General features: G+C 40.0%; 1 protein-coding gene across 2 annotated transcripts; it reads right to left on the bottom strand.

Moving 5' to 3' along the window:
* Positions 1-11387: 11387 nt before the first annotated feature.
* On the bottom strand, positions 11388-15917 carry LOC119482569 (NXPE family member 3-like). 2 transcript variants are annotated; one of them, XM_037760221.1, is made up of 6 exons: positions 15572-15915; positions 14688-15119; positions 13503-13795; positions 12737-12807; positions 12204-12413; positions 11393-12120 (listed from the first exon to the last, which is right to left on the bottom strand). In XM_037760221.1, the coding sequence occupies exons 1-6, from the start codon at positions 15671-15673 to the stop codon at positions 11567-11569; spliced, it is 1662 nt and encodes a 553-aa protein (XP_037616149.1). In that variant the 5' UTR covers positions 15674-15915; the 3' UTR covers positions 11393-11566. The 2 variants fall into 2 exon arrangements, with proteins under 2 accessions (XP_037616150.1, XP_037616149.1); XM_037760222.1 differs by lacking the exon at positions 12204-12413 and having other exon boundaries at positions 11388-12120; positions 15572-15917.
* Between the last annotated feature and the right edge of the window lie 3309 nt (positions 15918-19226).

The raw sequence follows: 19226 nt of genomic DNA, 5'->3' as shown, positions 1-19226 counted from the left end.
AAACAACCATCTCCATCATTAAGGACTCAGCAGGGGAGCCCACAAATTCACCCGAAGAAATAAATAACATTTTCGTAATTTTTATCGCTTATCTTTATTCATTGGAAAAGGATCCAATTCAATAAGATATGAACTAATTTCTCAACAGCATTGACCTACCACAACTTAGTAAAGAACAAACCAACACACTGGACTCACCAATAACACCGGACGAACTTGCTTCCCTGTGTGAGTGAAAAATACCATGTCCCTTGGAATGTGTACGCAGCAACAAGTTATCATTTGTGTACTCAGATAAATCTGAATGTTCCGGGAGAGCACAGACTGTCCTAATGTGTAGTTACATTTCTTATCCCCCTCGCACCTGCACTCTGCTAAAACTATCACAAGTAACTCCCTTGTATGAATAGAAAATGCTTTCCCACACACAAGCACGGTGGTTAGGGCCACCAGGGGGGGAGGCTAAATCAAGGTTATAAAGAATGCTGTAGTGAGGGAGGTCTTTGTCTTTTACACTGACTTTGTCTGCTGTATGGACCCAAATGCATTTGCTGAATAAATTGAGTAATGCTTCTTAACTGAATGACCAGAGACTTTTTATTAAATCATTTCTCCATCATTCTGGGGGCTCGTCCGGGATCCTTAAATACCCGTTTCTCTTCACCAACAGAGACTCCTGACTGAAAGACCTAAATGAAAGAAGTAAATTCGACAGTTTGGATTATTTAGAGGCCAGTGAGAGTTGGTGGAGACACACAGGGTGACAGGATCTCGACTGAATACGGGCATAGGAGAAGACTCCTAGACAACTGAATCAGGTTGGTCAATTTTAGTTCTGAAACAATAGTGTAAAAGTCCCGGGGGATTTGTGATAATTGTTCTGGGGACAGTTTAATTTAACCAAAGGGTTAAAGTGTGACAGATCTTTGTGAAGTCCTGGGGGCTTGTAATAACTGTTCTGGGAATAATTTAATTTTAACCAGGGGTTAAAATGGGAAAGGGTGGAAGCAAGATGCCCGCTAAGGGACCCGCTTCTCAGATGGAAAATGTTTACAGGCCTTGGGTCCTTAAACATTTAAAACAATGGAATCAATGGGGATTCCCTGTTAATGGAAGTCTACGGAAACAAGACTTAAGTGATTTTAAAGAAAAAAATTGAAGAGAAGGCGAGTGGTAGAGAAAGTAAATTAAAAAAATATGGGATTAAGGAATGGAAAGTGTGGAACAGAGAGATGTTAAAAAGAGAGGATGCAATGAAGTATGGAGAAAGCAGATTTAAAAAGAAAAAGGAGGAAGATACTGGACCAATTCACTCCCCTGAGTCTATTTTTTTTTCAGATAAACACTGCAATGATGAATTAGTATCCTCCCAAGGACGAAGGCCACCCCCTCATGCACCTCTTGCTGGCTCTGGTGACAACTACCGACCGATGGTACCTCCACCGTCCTAACTATTATTTTACATTTGACCTAATCACACAGGCGCCCACCCCTATCACTAAAGATCTCTCAGCATTATGTGAAGCTAACATCCCCCCCCTCCCACGTCTGACAAACAGAAGGAAGGAAATATGCACTGCTCTAAGTACTACAGGCTGTAGTGTATTAAGACCAGAGGAACAAATTCTGTTTAAACAAAGTGTTTGTCCACATGTTTCTCTAGCCAAACCTAAAGATGCAAAACAATGGCATATTGAGAATGCGTATCGACTGTCTGTATATACAGTTAAATTCTTATTTTTTGTGTACATGCTTCAGTTAGAGCAATCAGCTCTGCAGCTTGAGCAGAGAGATGATCAGGCAGTCTTTTCATGAGGATGATTTTATGTGTCAATTCAATTCAAACTTTATTGCAGACTCAAGGTCCAGATAAGAAAAACGAAAAAAAAACAACAACAATACATTACATATAATACATTACAATACAGGAAGCACTATAAATAGTCATGATTAAAATATATTAAAAATATAAATATAAATAATATAAAAACCTTTAAGCACGGCTGTAGCTGTAACTGAGGGAAGGAGACTATAACTTTGTACTCCAGGCACTCTATCACACTATCACTAAAGAAACATCCCCCCCCTCCCACTCTGACAAACAGAAGGAAGGAAATATGACTGTACTACAGGCACACCCAAGGTTCAGCTACATCCTACACAGAAAGATTTTTTAAGACTTCACATACTCAGGTCAGGATTTCAAACATTTTTTGGGGAAAAGGGTTTTTTGCACTAGATTAGTTGTATTAAGACAAGAGGAACAAATTCTGTTTAAACAAAGTGTTTGTCCACATGTTTCTCCAGCCAAACCTAAAGACCCCTCTTGGTAACTATGTGGTCCATTTACAACCATCTGTGCAGAACTCTATGATTGGGAAGCAGTACCCGATACGCCAGGTGTCAGTTATTCAAAGAAAGGGCAAGTTTGCATATGTGTACATATGACAGGGAGATTGCCTTTGCCTTTGACAAAACTGTTGGTTTAATGAAATGTGCAGCACCTTCAATAATAACACCTAATTCAACATACAGGCCTTATCAGAGACAACATCCTTTAAAGCCAGAAGGTATAACACAGGTGTTTAAAGCTCTAAAAGAGAAAGGAATAATAATAGCATGTCCTAACTCACCATGTAACACTCCTATTTACCCAGTAAAAAACGCACCGCCTTCCAGCAGCTGGTGGATGGTCCAGGACTTACACGGTGTGAATGCTGCAATCCAGCCACGCACACCTGTAGTAGTGGACCGTCTACAATTTTGTTTCACCAACAGACTGCCTAGAAGTGACGCACGCTGTAACCAGCATCCGTCCAGATCTAAAAGACACACCCCTTGACATGAGCCATTTCATTTACTTTGTAGATGGCTGCAGTTAAAAATATCCCAAACTCAAGTGAATAATGTGGCCTGGGCACTGACTGTAATAAAGAATTTGTTCTTCTGGTCTCAACTAATCCAGCGCAAAAACCTTTTCCCAGCATAAATATTTTTCAAACTGTATTAAGAAATCTCATGTACAAATTTACTGTATATGCCGGCTAAATCACTCTGAGAATGACATAATCTTGCGGTTGTCCAACATGAGATTTAGCACTACGCGGTACCAATCACAGCTGTGGAGGCACTGGTATAGTTCTTTATATGTAAGGCATTGATGTATGTATATATTTATATTTATATTTTTAATATATTTTAATCATGACTTTTTATAGTGCTTCCTTTATTGTAATGTATTATACGTAATGTATTGTTGTTGTTTTTTCTTTTTTCTTATCTGGACCTTGAGTCTGCAATAAAGTTTGAATTGAATTGAATTGAATTGACGAACATAAAATCATCCTCATGAAAAGACTGCCTGATCATCTCTCTGCTCAAGCTGCAGAGCTTATTGCTCTAACCGAAGCATGTACACTAGCAAAAAATAAGAATTTAACTCTATATACAGACAGTCGATACGCGTTCTCAACATGCCGTTGTTTTGCGAGAAACTGGGTCAACAGAGAGATGATAACATCAACAGGAAAACCCTTCCACCACAAAGACCTAATTCTGAGTCCCTCGGCAGCTATCCAACTTCCATCTAAACTTACTCACACTGAAGGGACTGACACTGTCTCAAAAGGAAATGCCTTCGCAGGGTTCACAACCTTCTGTATCCTGAGGCCCACTTCTGATTGTTAAAAACCATTCCGAGGACCACCTTCACAATTAAATTACAAACTGGGCTCCAACAAATTTTTTTTCGTTTTTTCCAAACCACTCAACTTTGTGTCACTGCATCCGAGACATATGTGTCTGTAAAGGGGAGACTCGTTGGTACCCATTGAACCCGTTTTCATTCAGATATCTTGAGGTCAGAGGTCAAGAGACCCATCTGAAAATGGCCATGCCAGTTTTTCCTCGACAAAATTTTGTGTATATTTAGAGCGTTATTTAGCCTCCTTCCCGACAAGATGGCAAGACATGGTTGGGACCAATGGATTCTTTAGGTTTTTTAAGTTTCCTAAGATACCGGTAGCTTTAAAACTGAGCCTGCTACAACCTCTGAAAGACAGAATAGCGGCCGTCGGATTTTGAAGAGGTAAATCTAGCCATTTGGCAGGTCCTCCACGGCCCACTAGGTAGTCCTCTGAGGCTCACCTGGCCCCTCAGCTGTGGCGCTCCCACACACACACACCTACACCTACTGGTCTTAATGTCATAATGGAATCTGTCTCCTTTGATGATCTAACTCACATGCAAAATTCTGTTTCAGATGCAGAGAAACGACAGTGGAAAAAGAAAGGGGCCTACTGCAAAGACAAAGTGTGGTACGGCTCCTCGGGTAAACCATGTTTGCCAAAAGCTTTGTTCCCATACGTAGCAAAGTTGACGCATGGTCTTGACAAGCACACACACATACACACCCCTGCGCTCACAGAAAAGAGCCGAACTGAACGTGCCACACACATTTTACTGGTAGTAACGTTACTACCAGGCAGCACCTGCGACGGTTAATACAAGAGAAATATATGTTTTTTTAAGATGGGACGAATAGTCGCATTAAATATTCGACTTTTTATAACTTAACGACTATTCGAAAAATCTAAAATCATGACCCATCCCTAGTGGATACACGCCACACACTGCAAAAAGGCTCCATCCAACTGGCCTGGGGAGAAGAACATCACACAGTAAGCTGAGCAGACACCATTCACTAAGGTGATTCATGAGCGCCAGTTGGCGTATGCAGTTACACTGCTCTCAATACTACACTACAATAGCAGGAAGACACCAAGTGTCGTGCAGACAAGTATCTGTGTCCCCCAAAAGGGAGATACATGCGCATCACACTTGCACCCTCCAACACATACACATAACATGGAGAGGGGACAACCATGGCACCTTTTCAGACACACACTCTCCTTATAGTCCTCCCACTCTTGTGGTTCTTGATACCTCTACACTCAGACAAAAACATGACTCGACTAACTCTGTTAGGAGACTGTCCTCCACAAAAACAATGCATTACTGATCCTCAACCCATTCTGGCTCTGCTTTTCAACAAAATGATAACTGAAATAGAACAAAATTCCAAGATTTCCAGCAAGCATGAACACAGCCACAATTTCCCTCCCCCTCAAACCCAACAAAGACCCAACCTTGCCGTCAAGTTACCGTCCCATTTCTCTCCTCAACGTAGATATAAAAATCATAACAAAGGTACTAACTCACAGAATAGAAAAAAGTCACTCCATCCATAATTCACCCAGATCAAACCGGCTTTATCAAAGGTAGACATTCATCCAACAACACACGTAATTTAGTTTAATTCATTATTCATCTTTACAGTAAGCAGGAACCATCATAGCCACCTTGGATGCAGAAAAAGCCTTTGACAGAGTAAACTGGAAATTTCTTTTACTTTTATTTTCCTCATGGGCAGAATAGGTACCGTTAAAATGATAATACTCCCTAAAATAAATGAGGTATTCACAATGATCCCATCCCAACCCACCCCCACCTGGTTTAAATCTCTGGACTCAATCATCTCTCAATTTTACTGGAAAAACAAGACACCAAGAATTAAACTATCCACTCTGCAAAAAAACAAAAACACAAGGAGGACTCGAAGCTACCCATTTTTACCATTACTCTCTGGCAAATCAACTGAATCCACCCCAACCAATCAGATAACATATGGTTAGATATAGAGGCAAACAGTTTGTAAAGACATTCAAATCTTAGATTTACCTCGCTAACTCCAAATCCTTCTTCGTAGTACAGGCCTCTGAGCAGGGATTTATTGTTTCTCTGTTTGTTGTTACTGAAGCAGAGGGCTTAGATGCTTAATGTGACACACCCACCCAGGTAACCACACCTGTGAACCTGGTTGTGAGTTCAGGTCACTTCTAAAGGATATAGTTTATGCTAGATATCCACATGCAAAGTTTATGCCAGAGGGGCGAATTATTCAGTTTTCTTTGCTGAGATTTAAAGGTAAAATTAGAAGTTTAACATAAAAATGCTGTTGCAGTGTACTTATTTTGTTATCGTCATTGTTTTAAAGTCACCAGAATTAGCGCATAGGACACAGGCTTTACTTCTAATAAATTAGATAATAGATTTAAGGTATGGGCAGCTAAAGGCATAACTGTTCTATGCAACATCATGAAAGAAGGGACACTGTTCAGTTTTGAAATGCTTAAAGAGAAATTCTTATTAGAAAAACAGGACTTCTATCGATATCTTCAGATAAGGTGAAAAATATAACACAGCCAAGGTCGAGTTTGACAGAAATATTTAAAAAAGCACATCATTCAAATAATGTTAGAATCATTTCATGTATGTATAAAGGGCTATTAAATCTTAAAACACACTCAACGTTGTATATTAAAACATGTAGTGGCTATCTTTAGTCTTCATACTTCTATCTTCGTCTTAACTTACTTTCTGTCAATAACCACATTTCAAGGAAGACATCACAATGTTTTACGCGTTGAGTCGGCCGTGTTGCTCTGCCGGTAACTCATTCATTTACAACTGAACCTTTTCACAATAAAATTCACTTCCCGTCCCTTTGTCACGAAACTTGGCACTAGTAAATGGCTCTTACAAAACAAAATGGGAGAAGGAAGCAGAGATGATCATATCTGAGGAAGAATGGACAACAATATGGATATGTTAATGGAAATGTACCAGCTCACAAAATTGGAGGGAATTTAGTTGGAAAAGCCTGATAAGGTATTTTATTACACCCTCTCAGGAATCCCACTATGATGGGAACTCCCCAGCTTGCTGGAAAAATTGTGGAAATCTAAATGCACATCATTACCATGTTTTCTGGGATTGTCCTGTCATTCAAGATTATTGGAGAGAGATGCATGATGCCTTACAAGATATTTTCAGATGTAATGTTCCTCATGGAGAGTAAGACTTTACTTTTTGGACTTATGCCTCAAGAATGGTTGAAAAGAGACAAATATTTATTAAATATATTGCTGGTAGCTGGTAAAAAGGCTCTTACGAGGAAGTGGTTATCACAGGAGGGCCCAACTCTAAATACATGGATGGACATTACAGTGGACATTTACAAAATGGAGAGGATAACAGCATATGTCAACCATAAAATGGAATTATTTGTGTCACGCTGGGACAACTGGGTCAACTATGTAACACCCCACAGGCCAGATTTTATTTTTTACAAATCTATGATTGTATTGTATTGATTACAGAGACATACCTGAGCAGGGATATATTGTTTCTGTTTGTTGTTACTGAAGCAGAGGGCTGCAAAATGTGACACACCCACCCAGATAACCACACCAGGCCTCAATTAGCCGATTAATCAAATGACAATTAATCTGTAATCAATTCATCATTTAAGTTATTTTTCAAGCAAACAATTTGATGAAATGTGAGAGTTAAAAGTTTTTCTAACATTAAATAAAAATTACATTTGTGGGTTATTTATTATGCCTCTGTTTCATATCTCACTAAACTGAACATCTTTTGAGTTAGTTTTGGGTGAATTTCACAACTATGTCAAAATGTAGCTTAAAGGGAGATTTGTCAAGCATTTAATACTCTTATCAACATGGCAGTGGGCAAATATGCTGCTTTATGCAAATGTATGTATATATTTATTATTGGAAATCAATAAAAAACACAAAACAACGACACATAATGTCCAGAAACTCGCACAGGTACCACATTTCACATATCTGGGCATGTCTGTAAAGGGGAGACTCGTGGGTACCCATAGAACTCATGTTCATTCACATGTCTTGAGGTCAGAGGTTAAGGAACCCTTTTGAAAATGACAATGCTTGTATTGGAGCGTTATTTAGCCACCTTCATTATCATCATTAAATGTCCGCTACACTGAATTTATTCGGCGAATGTGTTTCCATATCCCATTTAGCGAATCAACTCTTTATTCATGAAGGCAAAAACGACCTCAAGCGAGCGTAAAACCTTTTTCTTTGCAATTGAGGTCGATTACCAAATTTTGCTGTTTCCATACAGCTTTTCTGATGCAATTCTTCAAAAAGCGAATAAAAATATGTGAATGGAAACACAGCTAATGATGGAGTTTTTACCTTAATGTTATTACCGTGAAAACTACTTCTCCTGGGGTCCACATCAAAAGCAGATTTTTATAGGTTAAGGTTAAGACATTTTCAACATGTTGTGTTAGGTTTAAGTTTTGTTTTGGATGGCCGTTTTCTCGTTTTTGGTTTCTGAATCAAAAAATGAAAAACTGATCCAACCCGGGCCGTTTTTGGTTTTTAATAATTCCTTTTATCATTATTAATTTTTGACTGAAGAACCGGAGTCACGTGTTTCTTTCGTTTTAAACGAAAAACGAGAATCACGTTGTGGTCTGTTGAAAAAAGAATATTAAAAAACGATCCAATTTTGGTTTCTTCAAGTTTCTTTCTGTCATTTTTTCTTTTCAATCAAAGAGCGGAGAACGGCAGTCACGTAAAAGCAAACATGTCAAAATAAAAGCCAAGAAGATAGTTTGGTCATTCTATAAAAGTGTAACATTATTTAAGCACAGGATCGGGGTAACGGTAGAAGATAAGTAGGCTAAATAAACACACAAATAAATACACAAATAAATACATAAATAGATATTTTTTCTTTTGTTCTTTTCATTAACACATGAATGTCTTTTATAAAAAAAGTGTGTGATAAATTACAGGGAGCGTCTCTACAGATGTTATACAGAACTCTCCCGTAATTGACACTTTTCTCTCTCACACTCTAACTATGGGCTGTTTCTTTATGTCGGCAGGTTAGAAGCACTATGTGGCTACTCCTTTCAACACACCTGACACTTCCACCTGATCCCTTGCACTCATCTAGGAAGGCTGTAGTCTAGTAGCTGTAGTTCTGTTTTCACCCAGTAGAGTGAACCATAGGACCAATAGCCTATTTCATGCTCCCATGCTCCAGACGGGAGTCCAGTTACAGCCAGATACATAGAAAGGATGATAGAAGGCTACTGTATCTTATTTGAATACGATTATTTAACAGTTAATAAGCAGTGAATATGTTCACAATGCTCCATGATCTAGCTCTCAAAAGACACAAAGGTACACAATCCTTTTGTTATTTCTCCAGGCATGGGCAATGCAGAGCCTGGCAAATTCCCATTAAGATAATGTATTGTATTTTTTCAAATTATATTTTGTGATGTACTATTTAGTTGTGCAGCATGAATTAAAAGCCTAATTAGTTATATGTGGAAATTGCCTTTGTAGTCCTTTCCAGCAGAGGGGGACCTCTGCTGGAAAGGACTACGAAGGCAATGTGTCTCACACCTCACAGTCTCAGAGTAATGCCTCTGTGCATGTCTCCTACTATCACCTGTGCTTGATCATGAGCTGTGCATGTGCCATCAGTGTGCCTGCACTGAGTAGGCCCCCAAATACAGCACTGAGGGAGAAATACAGATGAGGAGAAGACGGCTGGACTTCACCTGCTACGATTGATGCCTAATGGACTTTCTGTTCATGTGTTCGTCCATGGAAAATATACAGAAACTGTGATGGACCTTGCATTTAACACTTTAATTTCTCATTAGGCTCATTTCACACACCATTATTTTGTATGCTTTGATCTGCATCAAGATAAACAGCCTTAACTCTACACTTGGACTCTGCATCTCTCTGTTTCTACACTCTCACCTGAGTCCATCACCTTCAGTTACACAGCAGCACCGTGCTTCTTTTTCTCTCATACACAGCACCGTCATCATACGCGCTCTTACTTTGTAAATGGCAACTTCCGGTCGCAGAATATGAAAAAAGGGCGTTTTTTCATAATCTGTCTTCTAGTGATTTTTATTTTTTTGTTTTTAGAAGTAGAAAATCAAAATCAAACAGTTTTTTAAATTTAGTTCATCCCTTTTTTAACCCCGATAAAGAAAAAAACATCTTTATTTCAATATTAATCTTTGTATTTCAAAACGAAAATCAAATAACCACAATTGTTTTGTTTTTTAATATCCGTTTGTAAAAGGAAAATCGAATGACCAAAAGATACACTGACCCCGTCACCTTAATATTAATCTTCTGGGACCCACAATAGACAATAGTTTACAGGGGGTCTTTAGAGGGAGATAGCAAGTCAACAGTAGATGTCACATAAAAGTGGTGTACATCATCTGAAAGCTGGGAACATAAATATTAATTTGAGATGCAGCTGTGTCAAGTTGTTCTAGTCATAAATCAGAAATAAACATGAATTAATTAAAATAACTTGTAAAAGTGTGTAAGAGTCAAGTCAATTTTATTTGTATAGCCCAAAATTATAAATCACAAATTTGCCTCAGGGGGCTTTACAATCTGTACAAGATACGACACCCTCTGTCCTTTACAGAGCTTAGAACATTATGATAGAAGTATATGATGTCCATTCACCTTATCTATTATGTCTTATAAGTTACACAGATTTGGTGCTAAATTTAACCATTTTTTAGCACTCGAGATTTGATAAAAAAAAAAAAAGATCAATAACCCCTCCAAAATACCACATTAAGACACCAAGACCTTGAGGAACACCATAGAAAAAGCCATGCTGTGGTTTGGGATCAAAAACTTTTTACATTTGGAGATTTCTGCACCCTTATTGTCAATCTACCTAGAAAAGCCATCCATCCTCTGAATGCTCTAGGTCTCTAGTTTGTGGCTGTAAAGTTTCATGAGGCTGTGATTATCCTAGAAGTCACCACAGATCATTTTATACAGTGAGGTCAAGTTTCAAAAAATGGTCTCACTACAATGAAATGGCTACTATGGTAGGGTGACCATATTTTCAAACCCCCAAACTGGGACACTTAAGTGTACTGCACGTTCAGGCATGCGCTAATATGCACGCACCATCGGTGTTTTCATCAGGATGGCTTACTTGGCACACCTGTGGCGTATTTGAGCACGGAGTGGAATCAGAAAGAAGGTATTATTATAAGGGGGTGCATTAGAGGCTGTGAGAATCATGACTTATCACATTCACTACTTTCACCCCCTTTAATCACAGAGCTACCCACCTCATGACGCAATGACAGTTTGGGAGTCCTGTAGAGAGTTTCCCTCAGAGGAAACGTATTGTTGTCTGGCCTTACGTACATTATTTTTCAACTTGTTACGTCTCAGGCTATTATAATTATAATTGTGGAGCTCAGACAACATGTTGGCCAGGATGGAGACACCGTCCGGGTGAAAGACGGATAGCCGTATACTATGGGGACTAACATCATCACACATGAATACAATTTGACTCATTGGATCCACTAGAAACCCCATAATATGTTTCATAGACTGTCTTATTATGGACAGGGCTTCTGTATGGAAGTTTCATGGCAATGATACCTTTTTCAGAATCTGCTTACTGGGATTGTTGTGCTCACTCAACAATCCCTGATTAAAAATCGATTAGAAAAAATGTAGTCAGTCTAGTCGGTGCATGGGTTGCCTGAATGAAAAAAACAGGACTTGATAGAAACACAGAGGTAACAAGTAAACTCAGCATGTGCTTTAATCCCCACTCCCCCTCCCAAACAAACACACATCTAGCCACCCTTTTGAGGGCACATGTAGGACAAGAGAACGTTAACCATATTCTTAATAATAGGAGGTGCTGGGTGAAGGTCGTGCGGCAGGTGGTGGGCCAGGGTCATCTCCCAGGCATCGATCAGATGAACATTCAGTCCTTTGAACACGGCTCTGAGCACCTTGTTACACTGCCACGAGTGCCAGTCGCTGTTGGTTAGAGAGATAGTAAGCGACAGAGCTTTGGGGTTCCCGGTTCGGATGACGACCAGCGTGCCTGGAGCCCTGTCCAGCAGCCGCACCACCGCCCTGCGGATGCTCTGCAGCCTCCGGATGTAGATCTCCATCGGGAAAGTGCCGAAGTGAGCCCAGATGCCAAAAACGACGACAGTGTTGGTGCCTCCAATTAAGCCATCTATTTCATTGGCAATGTACCGAAGCTGGCTGGCTGAGACGACGACAATACGGATAGGAGGGCCGTGGAAGCGGGACGTCAACAAGATGTTGTTTGCATAGTCCAAGGACATGTAAGGTCCAGCTTTCTCTGGGCTGTGCAGGTCAAACTCCTTCAGATCTAAAAGTATTACAGAGGGAACAGAATGAGCTTCAGTGGGAACAAAATCAAACTCTTCCCAGAAATCCCCGTGGATCAGTTACCTGGTAGAGCTGCGTTGAGGAATTCAAACAGCTGCCTGACGGTGGAGTCTCCATACATGTGGACCACCTTTCCTTTCAGACACTGAATCATGGCAGCAGTGTTGAATTGGAACTGTTGAACTGTGGTGCCACCTAGTGCTCGCCACACATCCTGGTAGTAAAAACCAGAAGGACCAGATGTCACACTGCTGCTCTGCACCTTTGGTTGAGCTGAGAGGAAGTTGAAGGATAAGGGTGGGTTATCCCATAAAAAGACCAAAACTAAGATATAAAGTGACTGTATGAACATCTTATGGACTATTCTTAGTCCTGAAAGACCAGATACACGGCTAACAGCTGGTGCCACGTTCATGAACTTTTAGCCTAGTGCTCCATGCTACCAGCGCTCTTCTCAAACTGGGCTGAATACATGTCTCTGCAGGAGAATGCCAGAAGAAATTAGTATGTTTTTTTCAGCCTGTTTCACTTTCAGTGTCTGTAGCACATTCAGTTTTGAATTATTATCGTAGGCAGTAAGAAGAATCATGCTTTACCTTCCTTTTGTGGCAACACAGTGACACTGGCAGGTCCTGAAGACCGCATGTAGACTTTCAAGTTAACACCGCTGAAGAAAAGCACACACAATAAAATATCTCTTACAACATAAAGATAAGCAAGGAGGACAAACATTTGGAATCATTCAATGAAGTTAAAAACTAGAAAGATCGAACACTAAAATGGAAAACAATTGCTTGAAAGTTCATTCAACATTACACAAATCTTGACCTCTAAAAATCCATTTTTGTGAGTTAAAGCTGCACTAATTCATATTTTCACACATCAGACCGGTAATACGTCATCCAGACCACGCCCCCTTTTGGGGGAAAACAATCCCGTGTCCCTCATAGACAGTAAAACAAACCGGTAATAGTAATGTGTAATGTCCTAAAAAAGATATAATAGAGGAGCTTTATGGCTCCAAAAGTTAGCTACTGTTATGTTCCGTTTGTTGTGTCTATTTATGTCTATGTTAAGCGTCCTTGGGTTTCTTGAAAGGCGCTATATAAATTATTATTAATTAATTTACAATAAAAAATAAACAAATCACAGCAAATACTATCCAATGTCCTTAATGAAAGTCAACTGGTATGATTCAGACTGATTAGTTTGATCTGTATTATCTTTAAACATCTTTTTTTCAATCTTAATTGCCTGCAGTTACAAACTTCTGAAACTTCCCACCCAGGAGATACATAGACCGGATGGAAGTATTTATTTGAGGTCACACAAAATGCCAGTCCTGTCTCTCTGCTCCCTCACCTTTGAAAGAGCTTCTTCTCCTCGGCCTTGATGTTTTCTTTGTATGATCCCATGGCGTGGTTGACCCTGGCATCACAGCTCAGGCTCTTTGGCTTGTAGCAGAACCAAGGCTCGCCTGTACGGACGTCAGTGAAGTTGCACAGAGGCTGGGTTGGATGTAGGCAGACGTTACAGATGGAAGTTTCAGAGACTGAGCCTGAGCGGAAGAGGCTGTTGAAGTAAATCCTGTCGGGCTGTTCGCTGTTCAGCCTGTTCAGCACTGGGATAACCTCAACGGGGTGAACCAGCGTCACCTGATTGGATAGAGAACCAGAGTTTTCACAAAGCCTTTCCAAAACCAAAAACAAAAGAGGTAAAGTGCAACAAATGAATGTATTAAAGTGGCAGTAGGCAGAATATTTTTGGCATCATTGGGCAAAGATTCCATAACAACCTTTCAGCAAATTGTAATTCAATTGTATTCCGAGAGAAAACTAGACTTCTGCACCTCCTCATGGCTCTGTTTTCAGGCTTTAGAAATTCTAGCCCGTGACGGGAGACATTGGCCAATCACGGGTCATTTCACATTTCACAAACTCTGATCAAACGGTCAAACTAGGCAGCACTGATCAAATATGAATCAATATTCTGTTACTGTAATGCCTATTTCTCATGTAAAATGTTTTCAGAAACATCTTGTAGTGTACTGTTTAGCTGTAAAATGAGAAATTTTACTCCGGCTGGTGGGTGGTATTTTCCTCAATTGATCTCAACATGGTGGCCAGGTCACAAACTTTCATTAATAATGGCTAGCAAACTGGGGAAACTCTCGCAAGTTTGTTAAGGTTAGGCATTGACCTCGAATGGCTAAAGTTAGGCATTGACCTCGAATGGGTAAAGTTAGACATTGATTTTTATTAGTTAAGGTTAGACATTGATGTTGAATAGTTAAGGTTAGGATAGGTCATCGGCAGCAAGTCTCGCAAGAGTTTTTGCAAGTTTTTGCAGTTCTCAGATCAGATTTCTCAGTTTGCGGGCTCCTTTCTAGACATGACTGTTATCATTACAAACGGCATGTGATGTGCGAGAAGTGAAAGTCAACAGGCATAGCAACAGTTTCTAAGGGGGGCGGGGCTTCGCGAACAATCAGAAGATTACAAACACCTACAGTACAATCACATTTAACATGATAGTTTTTAGCATTACCTCAACCTGCGCGCCTCCATCCCAGAGTAAAGAGAATACAGCAGAGTAACTCCCATTGAGATGATCCACTACTTGCCCAACCACACCTGCACCAATCTTCCGGTTGTGCAGCCTGGCGAGTAAGAAGTCCCCAACAGACTTCCTGGGCCGGCCCTTGAAGTCAGACATCTGTATCATAACCTCCAGCTGATCCCCTACGTGCCACTGTCCTCCTCCCCTCGCTGGGAGAATGGTGAAGTTGCTGTGAGCTGGATCGCTGGTCTGCTCCAAAGAAACAAGTGGAGTTTCAGGCCAAGCAATAGAGTCTAGTAGGAAGCGCTCCTCCAGAGCCTCCTCACGGGACAAAGGCTGGAAGGTGCAGAAGCTGCGATGCTTGTCAGGGTCAGTGAAAACTCTTGGGACGATGCTGATGGAGTTCACTTTATGTGGAAACTGGAGAAAGAGATGGTGACAAACATGCATCAGACAAACGCACTGAAAGCAAATTAACCAAATAAAGCAAAAGGGGCCAAGAAGGAAGATTTTTCCCATCCCAAAGCTCAAATTAACTTTGGGGGGGTTGATAAGAACTGTTGATCTGTTAGCTGCAGGAATTTCTACCTTTCTCAACTTCCCCTGTGGCCCTTACTCAATTGCACAAAATCAAATGGTCAAGGTTTTCAAAGTGTTGTTCACTGCTCTCTAGCTAGAGGAGCTGCTGCTGTCACCAGGTCAAGGTGCAGCATTGAGAGGGTAAATACCATTGAACTGCATTTATTTGCAATGAAAGAACATTACTGTTGCTGAGCCACATTGCATTTGAAAATATCCTGAAACCTGACTAATATTAAACATTTCCAACAGGGTCCACCCTTCAAGCAGACCCTCTAATACCAAGTTCTCACCTCCAGAACATCCATGTTACGTAGCACATAGATCAAGACAAAGACAGCCAGAAAGAGGAAGATGACTCCGTACTCCTTTCTTATACAAGCTCTGGCCTTCATGATAGTCTTTATCTATGGCTGCAGCAGGCTGTGACCACTTCCTCTTGTACTGGATTAAAGAAGAGAATTATTAAAAAATAAAAACAAAAAACATAGGGGTTACTGCTAAAAACTTGAAATTCCCTCTGTCACGCACCCTTTGCCACGTCATGTAAAGAAGTAAATTCAAATACATTTGTATTGTGCTGTCTTTGACAACCTGACACCGCACGCTGCAAAGTCACCCTAACAACAAGTTGCACAAATATCTGTTTTCATGTTCATTACAGAAGCAGAGAAGGGATTTCCAGCACAACTTCACCTACTTCCAAGGTGCATGGAGATGGAAGTCTGAAGAAGTAAAACTCAAGCAACACTTGTAGTATGCAGATCACCTGTAATGTTAGACCAACATGTTTCAGCTTGTGGCCTTCATCACCAGGGTCATCATACAACACACAAACAAATTTGAAAATATAAAAGACTACCAATCATATACATCCATTCATATATCAGCTAATGGGGCACACATAGATGGACTGGATAGATGGTCATGTGGCTTTCGGCCAATTACATTCCCAAACTGACAGAGAGGTAAGGGGAGTGCCCAATAAAAGACATGGGTGATATCATATTTGGTCCTCATGCACTAGAGAAGTGCATTAAGAGACAGCACTCAGACTTGTGCAGAAGAGGTCTTAACCCAGTGGGCCTATTTAGTGTGGCATACTTTGTAAACACACAAAAAAACTATAAAAGCTAAGATTATGATTAAAAAATAAATGTTTAGATAATATTTAGGTTAGGGCTGTCAATCAATAAAAATATTTAATTGCGATTAATCGCATGAATGTCCATAGTTAATCACGATTAATCACATTTCTTCATCTGTTCAAAATGTACCTTAAAGGGAGATTTTTAGTCAAGTATTTAATACTCTTATCAACATGGGAGTTTGCAAATATGCTGCTTTATGCAAATGTATGTATATATTTATTATTGGAAATCAATTAACAACACAAAACAATGACAGATATTGTCCAGAAACCCTCACAGGTACTGCATTTAGCATAAAAAACACACACCAGTTGATTCCTTAGGTTTTCTAGTTTGATACCTGTATCGTCACTCTAGCTTTAAAACTGAGCCCACTCATACTCATAAAACACTGCTATATAACAAAAATAAAACAAGTCACTACTACAATCTGTCAACACCATTACCACCCAGCTTATCTATGTCACCGCCAAAATGAAAAGTATGAAGGAAACAATTCTGGACTTACAAAGACGCAGTATGAAGTAGTTTTCTAGTTTCACTTTCCATAAATGGACAGTTGTACCCGTGATAAGGATATAACCGCCTTGCTCTTCTAGATACCCCCCTCATATCTCTCTCTCTCTCTCTCTCTCTCTCTCTCTCTCTCGTACACCGCTACACACACACAAACACTCCTATGTAAACATTAAGGTTTAGACCATAACAACCCTTTCAATATGTCATCAGAACCTGGAATATCCGTGGAATTGGTACACAGCCAAAACAAATAAAAGTTCTGAATCATCTGGCCAAACTACAAGCAGATATATATATTTAATACAAGAAACACATCTCTCAGATTCAGACTACAATCAATTTAAATCATCACAATTCATTCACTTATTCTCAGCTCACTACAACACAAAACAACGAGGGGTATGTATCTTAATAAACAAAAAAAGTCTCATTTGTCCATAACACCACCATCACAGATCCTGAAGGACGTTTGATCGTCATAAACATATCAATCAACAATAGCCCAGTCAAAATCTGTAATGTTTATGGCCCAAATACAGATGACTCATCCTTTTTTCACAATTTCTTTTCAACCAATTCAATTATATCTAATCTATCTAATATTTCAGAATCAAAGATCCACTCCGTCGTTATTAGCGACCATACCCCCGTAACATTTACATGGAACAGAGTCCGTCTACATAAACCAGCCATCAGATGGCGCTTTAATACATCTCTCCTCAAAGACCCTCAGTTTGACAGTCTCATTAAAAAAAAGAGTGGGGATCCCTCCTAGAAATAAATGATTCCCCAAAGTCATCACCAACACTTCTATGGGAAACAGGAAAGGCAGTTTTAAGAGGCATAATCATTTCATTCAAAAAAAGAAAGAAATTTAATGCAAGCAACCCTACAGACAGCGTCAGCGTTAGGGGCGGGCCATGGGGGTCCAGGCCCGTCCAAAAAGGTCACTGTGCCCCCTTAGCTGAATTCTCTCCTGACAAAAAACTAAACTGAAATAACAGCTAAGCTATTAGTAAAATTAAGTCATTCAGTTTGGTAATGGAAGAACTTAACACTGCAATGCAAAATAAAGCGCAAAACAGTGATAGTTTTGCATTTAGGAAACAACTAGGACATGTACTTGGGCTTGATTACATTGCTTTCTATTGGAGTGTCCTAACTGGCTGCGAGCAACACGGTGCTGCACAGCAACACGGTGCTGCACAGCAACACGGTGCTGCACAGCAACACGGCGCTGCACAGCAACACGGCGCTGCACAGCGCGACGTGACGTTTTGTCTGAACTTCTATCGGATACACGGTTCCTATTTTTTCCTGTCACTCATATTGAGAGGAACGGCTGATTAGTTTAGATAAAATGAGCCGAGAAAACCAGGTCAGTTGTCCTAGATGTAAATGAAAATATTAACTTGATTACTGACACTTTCAGCACAGGCATTGACGCTCACAGTTATATGTAATAAAGTTTACTAGTGAAACTTTATTATGAGCTACCTGTCAAAAAATATAACGGCCACCTCACTAATGGTTCAAATAAAACACGAACACACAGCGCAAAGAGACAACTATGGAAACTCTGGGAAATATGAACCGTCACTACAATATTTCAGTAAGAAGCCTCGTTTTGATCCGCTCCGTTTGCGTGTTTGTTTGTTTTTTTGTTTTTTTCAATCTAGCTCAATAGAAAAAAAAATGAGAGAAAGTAGACCTACAAACCTGGTGCATTAAAGCACAATTAGGACCAAGAGAGTAAAAAGCATCCTGTGCTCCTCTCACATCTTACTTTTTCTACCTGTTTGGATTATTCTGTTCAGTATTGTGGAATAAAACAATGGACTAATGTTACACTACAGCGGGCTGAGCAGGGACAACAACTGGTGAGTGAAACATCCACATTTAGTCTTTATTAACTTAAATTATAGTTATGAAGAAATCAGTCAGGCTGTTAGATTAATGTGTTGGGTAACCCCCTGTTTACTTTATCTCAGCACCTACGTGTGTGCACATTTTGACCTTGGCACTAGCAAGACGCAGGGCGTGCCTGAGGAGTTATCTGTAGCCTCCAGTACCTCCTCATTTCAAAACAGAAATCAAAATAAGGTGGCAGCTGGCTGGAGAAGATCACTAGATAATGTGGTGGCAGTTTCTGTTAAAACAAGACACAAACCAACGTAACAACTTGTCTTTCAGTGAATTTAATAAAAAGGCATACATTAATAACTAAAGCATCTGCAGATGAACTCACGAGCACAGACACCTGTTGTGGACTGGATTT

This window comes from Sebastes umbrosus, chromosome 23, assembly GCF_015220745.1.
Source record: "Sebastes umbrosus isolate fSebUmb1 chromosome 23, fSebUmb1.pri, whole genome shotgun sequence".
NCBI classification, from domain to species: Eukaryota; Metazoa; Chordata; class Actinopteri; order Perciformes; family Sebastidae; genus Sebastes; species Sebastes umbrosus.
The sequence above is the reverse complement of the archived record's forward strand: the minus strand, read 5'-3'. Positions and strand labels throughout refer to the sequence as shown.